This window comes from Trachemys scripta, chromosome 15 (genome assembly GCF_013100865.1).
Source record: "Trachemys scripta elegans isolate TJP31775 chromosome 15, CAS_Tse_1.0, whole genome shotgun sequence".
Lineage (NCBI taxonomy): Eukaryota > Metazoa > Chordata > Testudines > Emydidae > Trachemys > Trachemys scripta.
Window position 1 is genome coordinate 7,541,374 of NC_048312.1, and position 14,602 is coordinate 7,555,975.

At 40.7% G+C, this 14,602-nt stretch overlaps 2 protein-coding genes across 2 annotated transcripts in view; one reads left to right on the forward strand and one right to left on the reverse strand.

The window, feature by feature from the left end:
- Positions 1–2,479: 2,479 nt before the first annotated feature.
- Positions 2,480–10,791, reverse strand: GPN3 (GPN-loop GTPase 3). Its single transcript, XM_034791431.1, has 8 exons — positions 10,419–10,791; positions 9,627–9,735; positions 8,799–8,966; positions 8,343–8,467; positions 6,744–6,859; positions 5,427–5,523; positions 4,420–4,548; positions 2,480–3,597 (listed from the first exon to the last, which is right to left on the reverse strand). Exons 1-8 carry the CDS (start codon positions 10,464–10,466, stop codon positions 3,535–3,537), a joined length of 855 nt encoding a protein of 284 aa, XP_034647322.1. The 5' UTR covers positions 10,467–10,791; the 3' UTR covers positions 2,480–3,534.
- Positions 10,792–14,256: 3,465 nt separating this feature from the next.
- The window catches only part of DENR (density regulated re-initiation and release factor), a 10,182-nt gene continuing 9,836 nt past the window's right edge, over positions 14,257–14,602 (forward strand). Inside the window, exon 1 of the mRNA XM_034791034.1 lies at positions 14,257–14,410. The gene's annotated coding sequence lies outside the window, so the exon portion shown is untranslated. The remainder of the gene's footprint in view (positions 14,411–14,602) is intronic.

Genomic DNA, 14,602 nt, shown 5'->3' on the forward strand with positions numbered 1-14,602 from the left:
GCTTTTAGTATGATACAGATGAGTCTGGCATTTATTAAAAAAATAAATCTACTTCATGCCTCATCAAAAGTCTCTGCAAGCAATCTAGTTTCTTAAGATTAAAGGAAAGGGAGTTTATGGGGACTTTGTCAGGTATTTACATGTGATCAGCAGAAAAATCTAAGCGGAAACACAGATGAATATAAATATGATATTGTATTAGATGATCTAATTCTCTCTTTAGGAAAGTGACAGAAAGCTCATCATTTGAACCATTTAGAACTCCAGAAGTAGATATTGAGACAGTCACAAGATATGATCCAAATACAATCCTAAATTAAAGCATTAAATAATTATTTCCATGAAGATGTCCATTTATTTTTAAGTATTTGTGATTAAAAATGTATGATGTGCAATGTTAATAAATGGATCATTACAAAGAATATAATTTAATAATGCTCACATATAAAAAGCCAACAAATATTTGATAAGCCTATCAGTTAAATCCAAGAGTAGACTTGGCATGTCTGACTTGCATACAATTAACACTTAGGGCCAAATCCTCCAAAGATACATGAGTAACTTTACTCATGAGACGTTAGTGGGACTGCTTCCATAGCATGAAGTTACACAAGGATTTATAGGCATACAGGATTTTGTATCTGTACATAAGAACATAAGAATGGCCATACTGGGTCAGACCAAAGGTCCATCCAGCCCAGTATCCTGTCTACCGACAGTGACCAATACCAGGTGCCCCAGAGGGAGTGAACCTCACAGGTAATGATCAAGTGATCTCTCTCCTGCCATCCATCTCCACCCTCTGACAAACAGAGGCTAGGGACGCCATTCCTTACCCATCCTGGCTAATAGCCATTAATGGATTTAAGCACCAAAGGTTTTATTACATAAGTTTAATACAAGTACCACTGAAATATGAATTCTCTATGGAGATAAACATTAGACACGATACATAGTTGCCTTATTTGGTACCAAATTCTTGCCTGGACAGCATGCCCTCTGAAGTGATTATTGGTAGATAATATGGACAACCCTGTATAACTCCTGGCAATTTTAAATGCTTTTCTTTCTTAAGTGGGCATCACTGTGTTTAAGATTTTATCAGCAGAAAAGTTACTTTAAGTAGCACGAGAGGATTTTATTTTTTTCCCCTGTTCATGGACTCTTAGCTGGGGGAGGCTGCCTGAAAGCACATATTACACAGAGCCAAATACTGCAACTCTTATTCAAGCAGTACTCCCACCAAAGTCCATGAGAGTTTTGCCTCTAAAGACTCATTTGATCCTTAACGCATTGAAATAAGATAATAAAAGGAGCAATATATAATGAACGCGCTCTGGTAACGTGTCACTGGTTGACAATATATAGCAGTATATGGGAAAGCACGTGTATTTTAAAATAAAACCAACAACTGAATTTTTAAAATGCCCTCTTGGAAGCATGAAAAATATGGGTGAAACCCTGTCTCTGTTGAAGTCAATAGCATAACGCCCAGTGACTTAAATAGCGTTACTCACTCTTCTTTTATTAATTGTCCTTTTACAGTTGTCACACATCCAATTCATCTGAAGTTAGCTCGTCTGCTTTTATTTATTTCCTTATTTATAATCAAATGAGTCAAATATGTGAGCACAGGCATTTTACCGCCCCCGTTCTTAGTGATTAAATGCATATGTTTATGTAAACCACACAATGGAGTGATATGAAATGTTTATCAACATGAGTTTGGGGTGGCTGCATTATTGACGAATGCTAGCATCACAAATGAGTTTTGCAAGTCATTCCAAACAAGTGTCAAACCTTTATACCACACCATATGACTTCTCATTCTGTATATGCCACATGTTGTCCAACTCTTCGGGATTTGGAGGGAGAGAAAAAAAAAATGACCTTAAAATCATGTCATTGTACTTTCAGGTCCACTATTTCATGATGAATCACAAACCGGTAGAAGTGATGTGTCCCATTGTAAAGAGTTTGTTAGCTCCAATAGTGTAAAGCTTACTACTGTGATAGGTTCAAAATCCAGTATCTCCAAGCTGACTTTTCTCCTACTAAGGGTTGCATGTCCTGCAGCCCAAACCAGTGTAATTAATTTTGGTGGAAAAGTTATACCTCACTATATTTGTTTTGTTGGTTTTAAAGTGACAGCTCTTTGGGGAGACAGATTAGTGTTCAGAGTACAGATGAGGGAAGGATGAACTTTGTCACAGGATTCTGCAATTTGTCACATAGATATCACTACCATTCTGGGTGGTGTGCATATATGACTGAGGAGAAGTCATGTGACCATCACATTTTTACACTCTTGGTCAAACAGTGTCAGACCTAAACAACCTAACAGTGCCCCTTTAAAATATATCATGCAAGTGTGCTAGTCTGAACGTTATGCTAAAATGAGGAGAGAACTCCTGAAACCGATGAATCTTCCAACTAGAAATCCCAATGAAGTTAGAAGGATAAACAAAGGAATTGTTGGTTTTCCTATACATACAATTTATTAAACATTGTGATAGTCAAGGAATGAAATATAAACATCTGAAAAAGTATTTTTTTCATATTTAAATATTGTACAGAGTACTACTGCAAGAGCAACAGTTTCCTTCAAAGAACCGCTTTTCACACCTTTCTGAACAGTTGTGTAAATCTGAAGTATTAAGTCAACACTTAAAAGTCAGATTTCTCTTTCAGAGAACTTGCCATTGGCTAAGGATTTAAAAACATCTCTTGGAGGATAGATGGACACTGCCAGGTTGCATAGGCCTATAATGTAGGTTGTTTAAAATTAAATTAAATAATTGGTGAGCAGATTAACAAAAACTTAAATGGACCAAATTCATACCTGGTATAACCAGGTAAAATTGCATTGACTTCAAGAGAGCTACATCAATTTATAACAGGTATGAATTTGGTGATTGATATATCAATCTCAACATTTTCATGAGGTTTACAAAAACACGTTATTGGGGGCATTTAAATATTTTTCTGCAGTACTGGGAACCAAAACCCAATAACATTAAATTAGCACGCAACTAACCAGAAAGTGAAAATGACTACTCCATTTTTAGTTGTCTAAGATGAATGAAATACAAAAAGTCAACCAACAGCGTAAATGGTAAGTAAACTAGATTTTTTTTTTAACTTTCTCCCTACTAATAAGCTACTAGTAACGGGGGAAGAAAAAAAATATATGTATGATTTTTATTTTGACAGTGCCCCTCTATAACCCCCAGATTTTTCAAGCAATCTAGCATTTACAGAAGAAATGCAATTATCTGTATGGAATTTAGCTTACCGTGACTGTGGCTAAATATTTTATATACAATAATGACAATTATTTCTTAAAGTAATAATGTGGAAATGCATGAGACTGGCTTCCTCTAGCCATTTATTCAAGTTATAGTTTTGATATTTAAAAAAAAAACCAAACAACCAACCAAAAAACACACCACACAAATAGTCAGAGAAGGATTCCTTATTTGGGCATATTTTACAACCAGGCTATTTTCTCTCTTCTTTTGGTATATACACTCTTTACTCATCCACTTGGTCTTGAAAATATTCATCTAAAGTAGCAGGTTTATCTTCTTCATTTTCCTGCCGCAAAATAAACAAAGTAAATATTGGTTCCATTTTTCTCTATGGTTACATCTATTCTATGACATTTTTATTGCAACAGAAATCATAACATTCCATAAAACAGGTAACAAGGAATGCCAAGAAGCAATCTGGTTTCTACAGTCCTCTTAGATACTATAGATTCAAGGATTAGAGTGTAACAAATCTGAATCCAGGCATTCTGTATATTTAAAGAGTACTGAAGAACTGAAATTCAAAATTGAATAAGAGGGGCAGATATCTATTTAGTCAGGATTCATGAATATCTGAATAATAATAAAACTAAGTATGGCTTTGATCTGAATGTAATGTGTCTCATTAGAGTCTATATTTTAGATATTCTTCTATAGCTCGAACAAAAGGTATGGGCTTGATGCAGAAATTGTTGGGTGGGATCCTTTGGCCAGTGTCATGGAAGAAGTCAAACTAGAAGATCCCAAGAGTCACTTCTGGACTTAAAATCTATGATTCCATTAATTTTGAAACCTAGTTTGATGAGTAATGCAGCCCACAGAATGCATTTTTCAAACTTGCAGAACTATGCCAAGAGAACTTTTCCATACTCATCTATTTTCATTACAGAGGTTAAATGTCACAGTTAATTCATAAACTAAACTCTGCCCTGCTCAGTGCTGAAAATGCCGGCCAGCTCCTCTTCTGCTGCACAAATCCTTCTTGGCAGTGTCAGTGCCCATGTTTCAAAGTAACACCAACACCCTCTTAAACTCAATGAATTACATTTAATTTATTTATTTTTTATTTTTTTTAAACTTTACATTTTAAAAGACAAAAGTGCTTTACCTTTGGTTCTTTAAATTCTAGATCTTCCCCGTACTGAATGGCAAAGTCTATGTGCTGCAGCACAATATTTATACTTTCTTCATCAGAGTGATCATAAGGTAAAAATCGAACCATGCTGTAGTCATCAATCTGGAGGAAGGTTTTCAAAAGTATGGCTCTTAGAGGATGTGATAAATAAATAATAAAGAACACAATACTTCAAACACCAAGCATTAATCTACACCAACTCTAACAAGACAGGGACGCTAACAGATCAGTTGCTTTACCGGTGAGGAAAGCAAGATAAAAGGCCACATAGCAAACCAGTGACAGAGTCAAGATTAGAATTCCAGAGCTCCTGGCTGCCTGTCCTCTGTTCAGTTCACTACACTACACTGCTTACACATCAGGATCACTTAGATGTTATCTTGACTATATGCCTAACTTATGAGGTAGTCACTGGATGCTGGACTGAAACTGTAGGCTAAAAAATCCAATTTGTCAGCATTTACATTCATGAGTCTGAGAATTCTCTAGGGTCAGTGGTCCCCGAAGTGGGGTCCCCAGAACTTTGGGGGTTCACCATGCATTATGCGGGGGTCAGTCCCTAGAGCTAAAGCTGGAATGCACTGAAATAGCATTCTGGCACTTTTGCTGCCTGGAGGATGCCATTTTGTTCTCAATATAGCATCCTCTGCATAGTGTAACCTCCCATGCACCTTGTGAGAGAGGTCACGCTTGCAGGAGTGTTCCGGGAGCACTGGAAACGGAAGGGGTTGAGGACATTTAGTGTCGGATGCTAAAGGAGTCCTTGATGGAAAAAAGTTTGGGAACCACTGCTCTAGCTCCCAGCAATACTAGTAAATCAGTTGTATCAAAACATCATTTTTGAGAAAGATATAAATATTCTAGATACTATAAAAATAAGCATGTGCAGAAAAATTAACCCTGATACTGTAATATTTGTAAATTATCAAGGATTGAATTTCAAAAAGTATATTAGGATAAAACACCAATACATCACTTACCAATCCACATATAGCTTTAGTCAGTTTCTTGAACACTGTGCTTTTTATTATATTTGCAGAATCTTCAATCACAGAATACGTATCGGGATCTAAATACCTGAAAAAAGTATTTGTTAACATTAGAAAAACATCCATCAAGGCTTTGAATAATGCATGGTACCTTCAAATCATTGCCACCATTGCTTGTGGTTTTGTACTTTTAATTAATTAATTTTAGAAGGGAACATATTTGCAAACGCTATTTAAAAAATAGAGTTTTCTTACATGTATAAACATCATGGTTTATAAGATTATGATTTCTAGTACCAAACTCACTAAAGTTTTAATTTTTTACTTATAGTTTAAATTAATATTTAAAACATTTTTGGAGAGATTATGGGAGAAATGTAGATCTTGGTATTTGCATATAAAGAAAAGGGTCTATATTTTCACTAAAAAGAACGAGGAGTACTTGTGGCACCTTGGATACTAACAAATTTATTTGGGCATAAGCTTTCGTGGGCTAAAACCCACTTCATCTGATGCATGCAGTAGAAAATACAGTAGGAAGGTGTGTGTGTATATATATATATATATATATATATATATATATATATATATATATATATACATACACACACACAAATACACACACACACACACGCAGAGAACATGAAAAAAAACAGGTGTTGCCATACCAACTCTAACAAGACTAGTCAATTAAGGTGGGATATTATCAGCAGGAGAAAAAAAACGTTTGTAGTGATAATCAGGATGGCCCATTTCAAACAGTTGTCAAGAAGGTGTGAGTAACAGTAGGGGGAAAATTAGCATGGGGAAATAGTTTTTACTTTTTGTAATGACCCATCCACTCCCAGTCTTTATTCAAGACTAATTTAATGATTTCCAGTTCGCAAATTAGTTCCAGTTCTGCAGTTTCTCGTTGGAGTCTGTTTTTGAAGTTTTTTTGTTGAAGAATTGCGACTTTTAAGACTATAATTGAAATAATGAAGCAGGAGGACCTCTAATTTAGGATTTGAACTATGTAGGCAAAATCCTCTGTAAATGGATTCAGAAGGGTCTTACAGTTCTCCAAGACAATTCTCTACCCATGTGTATACATGCATACATGCAGAAGATCATCTGACAAAGTTAGTTGCAAATTATCAGAGGCTACATGGTAAATGTCTCAACAATGTAACAATTCCATCTGGCTTCCTCTCCCTAGAAGTTGTCCCCAGAGATTCCATTTTCACTTTGGGAGGACATTAGATTGAATTTGTCCTGAATCTTGCCTCAAGGTGTCAAAACACAGAATACATATTTTTCAAAACTTACTTTTCAATTTCCTTTTTAGCTTTCTTGCTCAACAAATCCATTTTGGTCATGATGTTGATCTGTGGAATCTCTAACAATATCATTGCACTGAGGGCTGCCAAGACACCGGAAATAAACTGACAAAATAAGAAAAATTATTCAGTTAAATACAGACACACAAATATACAGCAATAACTTAAGAGTTTTTAAAAGGTACCTAGTAATAATCACTGCAGTAAATATACTACTGCTGCATCGCAACAATGCACTACATTTCATGATACAAGGAACCAGGTAGTGATGCTGCCCTCATATAGCTATGGTGTCACAACAAAACTGTAACAAACCCACCTTCCCTAGGTCTGGAATCTTTGAAATAGATAATAAATGATGAGTGCAGTTAGTTAAATAGTTAATAAATGATGCTCTAAATGTTATTTATTTTAAAAAGGGCAAGCTCCTTTGTAAAGCACTTTAAATACCTTCTGGCTGAACATCTTACAAGTGCAGAATGTAAGTGGTATCCTAAGGACTTGAAAAATATAGCAGACACCTTCTAGCCAGGATAAAAAGACTCTTACTCCTCTAAGCCCCACACATAAAGTGACTACAATATACTCTCTCTTTTTCTTCCCTAGGATAGATCATACTGTGTTTCTTCTCTTTTCCTACACCCATTAGCCCTCTTTTCCTGCATTGTATTCTTAGCCTCCTTCCCTATACTTTGGCTACATCTACACGATAAACTAGGGATGTGATTTCCTTGCTCACATACACATGCTCACGCTAGCTCTCATCAAGCTAGCTTGACTATGAACAGAGGCACAGCTGAAGTGTGCCAAGTTTAAACCCACCTAAAATGGGTGAGTATGTACTCAGCACGGCTCAGCCATGTCTCCACTGCTGCTACCTGTGCTACTGAGGTTACACTGCTATTTATCCTTGCGCTAACTTAGTGAGAGCTAGCATGAGTATGTGTACATGAGCAGGGGAATCACATCCCTACCTTGTAGCGTAGAGATAGCCTGTGTCTCTATTCCCCACCCTCACCTCCCCCCTGTTCTGTACTATACTTTTCTAATTACCCCATCTGCCTTTTCCACCCAACCCTATGCATCTCCACACAACTCTCCCCTATACCCTCATTTATAGGAACTGGATATTTTACCTGAGGGGCAAAACTAGCGACAGATAGATATGAAACATAGGAGGAAACAACAGAGCAATGTCCAAGAGCATTGCCAGGTCAGAAGCCAACCCACTCCTGGGGAATTGATTCCTATCTCAGTGTGTCCCTGGACCTTACTTCCAGAGCCTCATTTTTCCAAGTGCCACTTTTCCTCATTTTACAAGTTAAGTGAGTGACACAGGGTCACACTGCAAGCAGTATGAGATCTGGGAAAAAGACCCAGAATGCCTGACTCCCACTTCCCACCCACCCCCTCTCTCTAACCATTAGGCCATAAACAATATTCAAGTTTACGGAAATGTAACAATGGAGAGTTCCAGATAGGTAAAAACCATTATGATTGCTTGTGAATAACTATATTCAATTCCCCAGATTAATTGTCCTTCTGTAAATTATAAACTTCATTGTTACAATCGATTTAAAACTGATACCTTAAAAGATTCCACCATAAACTGAGAATCAACAAGAAAAACTCCACAGACACGGAATTCCCACTGCTGCAGCTGCTCCACCAGCTGTTTCATCACTGGCAAATGAGTATAGAGTTCAATCTGACCTAGGACACATACATAATTAAGATGCAGGAATGTAAAACTAATGCAGAGACAGTGCCAGTATGCTAGTTCATAATCAAATATCATTATAACAGATAGGCATGGGATATTGCTATTAAAATTAGTGAAATCTAGCACAGAATGTGTGATCTTTCTTTTTAGATAATTTTACTTGCTCTTGGATAGATTTATACAAAAATAATAAGTGACTTTTTGGCACTGAACCGTACAAAAAGATTTTATCTGCAAATTATCACTACAAGCAAAAAACATCTAAGAGTTACACATCAGATAAGAAAAAATTAGGACACCAGAGTACAGAAGTTTGTTTACCTGGGCAATCAAAGAGTATATAGTCATCCTCCACATGGCCAAGAGAATCCTCAAGCCAGTCAAAGTTTTTGGCAAAGTATTCCATGCAGAATACTAAACCACCATTGGGACCAAACCTTAAGGAGTCATCTTCCATAACATCATCCACTTCAATTAATTCTCGAATGTCTAGAATAAAAGATGTTGTGTGTGTTTGTTTTTTCAACACTGGGTACATAAATTCCAGAGGTAAATTCCTACAACAAATTTAATTCTCAAAACGAACACAACCAATTAAATTTGTTTCGGGTGCTATACCAGCTTCCCCATCCCCACAAGCCTTTTGCCAATTTTTGTGATTTTACAGTCACAAATTCCTATTTTTTTTTAAAAAGCATTTTTCTTTTCCCTTTTGCCATGTGAAAAAAAAAACTCAAACAAACAATAAGATTCACTCACTGAGTATACAGGGGAAACAATGAAGCTGACTATTTCTAAGAAGTTTGTTAAGTAGTGCTTCAGATTCAGGAAGAGTATTTTTGTAGGTCCTACTAATACTGCCTCCAAATGTCTAAAATATAAATTTATTGCTCCTTGACTTAGGGTTTTTTTTTTTTTTTTAAATCAGATTTAGAATCTGGAGAGTGCTGTCAATCAAACCAGAACAGCTTGGATATCCAGACAGGTTAAATGTAGGTAACTAAATTTTGAGTTCTCTTACCTTTTAATAAGACACTTCCATGTTCAAGACTGATTCATCCTGAGTAAGAATTGTTATATTCTTTACCTGTTTTCAGCAGTTCTGAGAGTACGGGAAATTAAGAAAGAGTGATCCCAAGCACAACTCACCAGCCATCAGAGGATAATTGAAGTATTCTGCTGCAGGGTCTAGGTTAACAACTTGCACAGAGCGGTTTATGGCTGCACAATGCTGGACCATGGTGGAACAGTAAGTGCTCTGCAATTGAAATAGAAACCTTAGTACACAGCTGAAAGTACCTAAAAGGTGTTGCAATTTTACAGCTGAAAGGAGAGGCAACCCTCTAACAGTCAAAGCAAGGGACTGGGAATCAGAACTCCCAGGTTCCATTCCTAACTCTGCCTGACTTGCTGCATATGTTGGAAAGTTACTTCCCCTTTATGCCTCAGTTTTCCTGACTGTGAAATGGGGCTAACACCACCTCTGTACAGGACCTTCCAATCCTCACATGAAAGGAGTGATGCAAGTGCAATGGAAAGGGTTATTTGTAGGTTACTTAAAAGGACTATTTTCTCTGAAGAGTCACCACCTCTTTACATCATTTCAAATTGCAATAATCTCCAACAATGGCACATGGCAACTTCCACTGAATAGCTTTTAGGCTGGGGCTGCAGCTACCTGCGCCCATAAACCTTCATAACCCCTCCAGTTACCCTATGCACCCCAATACCCCATAACCCCAATTACTCCCATACCCCTCAGTCACTCCACTCTCCTGTTGCCCCAATTACCCCCATGCCCCTCAATTACCCACATTACCCAAACCCCGTTACCCCCAAGTACCCCTACCCCCCATTACCCCAACTACCCGTTACCCCCACACTCCCCAGTTACACCCCCAAATACCCCACCAGTACAAGGCAGGGACGGGCCGGTCTCACCTTCCCACTGCCCGCCGGGCCCATGACCAGCTGAGCGAAGCGAGGCATGGCTGCCTGCTCCGTACCCCCAACCCAGCGCAACACAGAGACAGCGACCGAGTGGCAGGAACTGGCTCCTCCGCGATCCCGTAGCGTGGCGGACACACTCTATACACACACATACGCAGTTCCTCGGATACGGAGTCTCGCAGGGCTCAAGCTTCCTGTAGGGGCTGCAATCGCGCTGCTCAGCCCAGTTCGCCCCTGCTGAACGGATACCTTTGCTGGCAGAGCGGGGTAGTTTGGTGAAATAGACAAGGTCCTTAGGGCTGTTGGCAGAGCCAGCTTTAGCTTCTGGGAGCTCCTGGGTCCCCGGCCTGTGCTCAGCCCAGTGGGTCACAGGTTTGTTCAGCAAATGCCCGTGTAAACTGACTGCACAGCACCGTGTGCGAGACTGTACATCCCCTGACGGGGAGTCCTGAACATCTAGAGCCCAGGGCCGCCCCCGTGGGATAGAGACCAGGGGATTTCGCCAGGTTCCTCCTATCAATACATCACTAAGTGGTGCCAGGAACTGTGTTATATTAGCGGGGGGATTGGAATGTAGAGAATGGGCCAAATCCCATGGGCTGAGTCTCATTGGCTTCAGCGGGACTGCTCATGCGAGTTAGGCGAGTAGGATTTGGCTCTGAGTTTTGCCTTGCTCTGATGAGTTTCTGATACATCCTTTGGACAGCTCTCCATACATGTCTTATATATACAGACTTGGGACCCAATCCCACAAGCTTTTACTCATCTAAGTAGTTTGTACAATGAGGCGACTTGCCTGAGTAAGGAATATTCATGTGAGTAAAGATTTATAAGATCAGCCCCCCTAAAATAGACACCTTGATTAGGAAGATCCTTATAGCCTCCTTTGTTCCCATTGACAATTCTGCTGGGAGCTGGGTCTGCCATCTACCGCCCTCCGTTTAGCTCACATGCGCACTCGCAAATCTAGTACCCCCAAGTGTTCTTATCTCAAAGAGTCTGCTGCATGGATTATACGGAGATCGGTCTTTCTTGCTGGGGACCCTGAGCATATTTAAAGAAGATGAAAAAGAAGTTCGCTTTCACTGAAACAGTAGCCTCCAGTGCATCCAAGTGCAGCTTGCACGAGCACAGCAACCAGGTGAAGTTGCCATAAGATGCTGTAGTACAGGGGGTGAGGGACCTGAGCTGCTTTGCATTTCTTGCATAGGAAGATGCTTCTGCAAAACAAAAACATAAAACAGGATTGCATATTTATTAAGAGAATTTGTTGATCTTCCACAAAGAAATTATTTCTCTTTTAATGGAGATGTCAGTGGAACACATATAAAAAAATCTACTTATTTATTCAGTTTACATGTTAGTATGTCTGTTGTAATAAAGCATTTTAAGCAATAATCACGAATTGCTTATGCCTGTAATTGTTTAGAGAAAGGGTATATGTTATTTCTCAAAATTCCTGTAACTGACTGAATAGCCCTCATGGTATTGGGTTTTACATGAGAGCTGCAGCATCGTACATGAAAATTTAAAAAATAAATATTGTAATAAACTGGCTAAGGTGGATGTATATCCTTTGCCAGATAGAACTGGAATTGCTCAATTGTGTGTCATAGGCCCTATATTGCTCATAGCTAATGGAGATCCTGTCTTTAGCTTCATCTGCAAGGTCTTCTGCTTTTGGAGTAGCGGAATCTGGGTTCTATCCCTGCTGCTGCCAAGAAGTTTCAAATGGCCATAGTATGCAGCATATTCACAGTTTTGGTGGCAAAGTATTTGTAACAATAGTTCATAATCAAAATTAATTAACAATATTTGGTACAAGAATTTAGAAGTTAGAAAGCGAGAGATTGTAACTGTTTTATTGAAATACAAATGGGGAAAAAAAAAAACAACCTTCAGTCCCACCAAGACTTTTTAACTTCTTTTAACTCTCTAAGCCCCAAATGAGGGAGTCGGCCCCTAGCTCAATGAGTAAACTGTGTATCTGAACCATATTGTATGTGTTTGATTTATGGACCAATCCTGAAAGCCCACTGCACTAGGAACGCCCACTGAAGTCAATGGGACTTCCTGACATAGATAGCTTGGAGGATCAGCCCCTCAGCTTATAAGCTCTATGGAGCAGGGGTCATATTTTTCTCTTGGTACAATTATTATACTTTGAGGACCAGATCCTTAGCTGGTGTTAATCAGAGTTGCTCAATTGCAGTCTATAGATCTACATGGATTTACACCTGCTTACATCTGGCCCTACATGTTTATTGTACCAGGCTCATTTTCACATCTAGTGGGCAGAAGTTTCATGGTCACCAAGAATGCTATGGCTGTGACTCCCGAGGGCGTTTCTGAACTTTGGGCGAATCAGGCAAATGGAAATGGGGAAAGTAGAAAACAGCAAGCACCAGTCAATGTGACTTTTATATCTGTTCTACCTTTTATATTCTTATCAAACTACCAGGAATTAAAATGCTGTTATTTATGTTTCTGTTTCTAACATCAGCTGGGTATACTGTTACAAGGTACTAAACTGTACTGATAAGTGCTACACATTGAACAGATGATCAGCATCATTAAGGGTCAGATTGTGAACTCCTTACTGACACTGGTGAGTAGTTACTCACATAAGCAGTCCTACTGAAATCGGTGGAATTATTTGCATGAGTAACTGCTTACCAGTCACAGTAAGAGGTTCACAATCTGTTGCTAAAGTAGATCCAGGAGGACTGTGTACCCCGGGGGTACATCAACTCATCTAGATATTTGCCTAGTTTTACAACAGGCTACATAAAAAGCACTAGCTTGGGCCTTAAAATAGTGAATATTGCAAGATGAGATAAAACTGAGTTAGCAATGTTGGTTTAAATACACCAAGCAAGCTTACCTCTGTCCCTTATCCTCCCCACCCCGCGCGCCACATGCTGTACATCTCGCCCATAAAATAGAGTCAGAGATATACCTTAGTACAGTGGTTTTCAAACTTTTTTTCTGGAGACCCAGTTGAAGTAAATTGTTGATGCTCATGACCCAACGAAGCTGGGGATGAGGGGCTTGGGGTGTGGGAGGGGCTCCGGGCTGGGGCAGGAGGTTGGGGTGCAGGAGGGGGTCAGGGGTCTGGGCTGGAGGTGTAGTCTGTGGGGTGGGGATGAGGGCTTTGGGGTGCAGGAGGGGGCTCTGGGGTAGGGGATTGGGGTGCAGGCTTTCCTGCAATGGCTCCCAGTCAGTGGCGCAGCGGGGGTGCTAAGGCAGGTTTCCTGCCTGTCCTGGCACCGCGGACCGCGCTGCACCCCGGAAGTGGCCAGTAGCAGGTCTGGCTCCTAGGCGGAAGGCATGCAAGCGGCTCCACGCGGCTCTCACCTGCTTTGTGAAGTGTATTGAGACTTGTGGACAAAAAGTGCCAGAGAGGAGTTTTTGTATATTGTTTACTATGGCAACACTCTGGTTGACTTTGAAAAGTCTGAGTGGGTCAGTCTGTAGTTATCCACACTCACAAGGGAACAGAGATCACAGGTTTGCTGATCCTGTAGGGTGCTAGATCCCACTCTTACCAAGCTGGGGGCACAGCACACATCCCTTCTCCCGCCTTGCGTTGCCAACAGACCCAGTACCGAGAGAAGCGCCCCCTGCTGACTCCCTCGGGTATCAACAACTGTCTCCCCTCCAGGCGCCGAACCTAAAGAATGCACCTTAGCTTCCTAGCACGTCCCAGTTCACTCTACGGCGTCCCGAGTGGCTCAGCACTTTCCTATTGCGAGCGTCTCATCCTCACGTCCCCCCCTCCAAAACCAGGCTCCTCCCTTCCCTAACGTCACTCAGAGCGAAGCTCGGCTGCTCCTCCCCCTCGAGCTCTCGCGATAAGGCGGCGGCGCTCCGGGACGTTCTCGCGGTGCTGGTCGGGAAGCTGCATGTGCTGTTGGGGTCAGAGGCAGCAGCAGGAGGAGCCGCCCCCTCCCCCCGAGACTGCGGCGTGAGGGGCCAGCCGGGTAATGAGCCCTGCGAGGCGCGGGGGCTCCCCGCGGGGACCCTTCCCCCAGCCTGCTCCGCACCTCTTCCCACCCCGCCCAATATCCGGCACCCCTCAGTCCCTCTGACCCCCCCCCGGCACCCTTCGCCGTCAGACACCCCTCACTCCCTCTGACCCCCCCCGGCACCCCTCCCCATCAGACACCCCTCAC

What these genes read in the sequence shown, in the direction of transcription:
- GPN3 (XM_034791431.1), bottom strand. Translation starts at nt 10,466, where the DNA reads ATGCCTCGCTTCGCTCAGCTGGTCATGGGCCCGGCGGGCAGTGGGAAG. An exon ending in GCCCGGCGGGCAGTGGGAAG is followed by an intron (nt 9,736 to 10,418) that starts GTGAGACCGGCC and finishes TTTCAATTGCAG; the next exon opens with AGCACTTACTGTTCCACCAT. An exon ending in TATACTCTTTGATTGCCCAG is followed by an intron (nt 8,468 to 8,798) that starts GTAAACAAACTT and finishes TATGTGTCCTAG; the next exon opens with GTCAGATTGAACTCTATACT.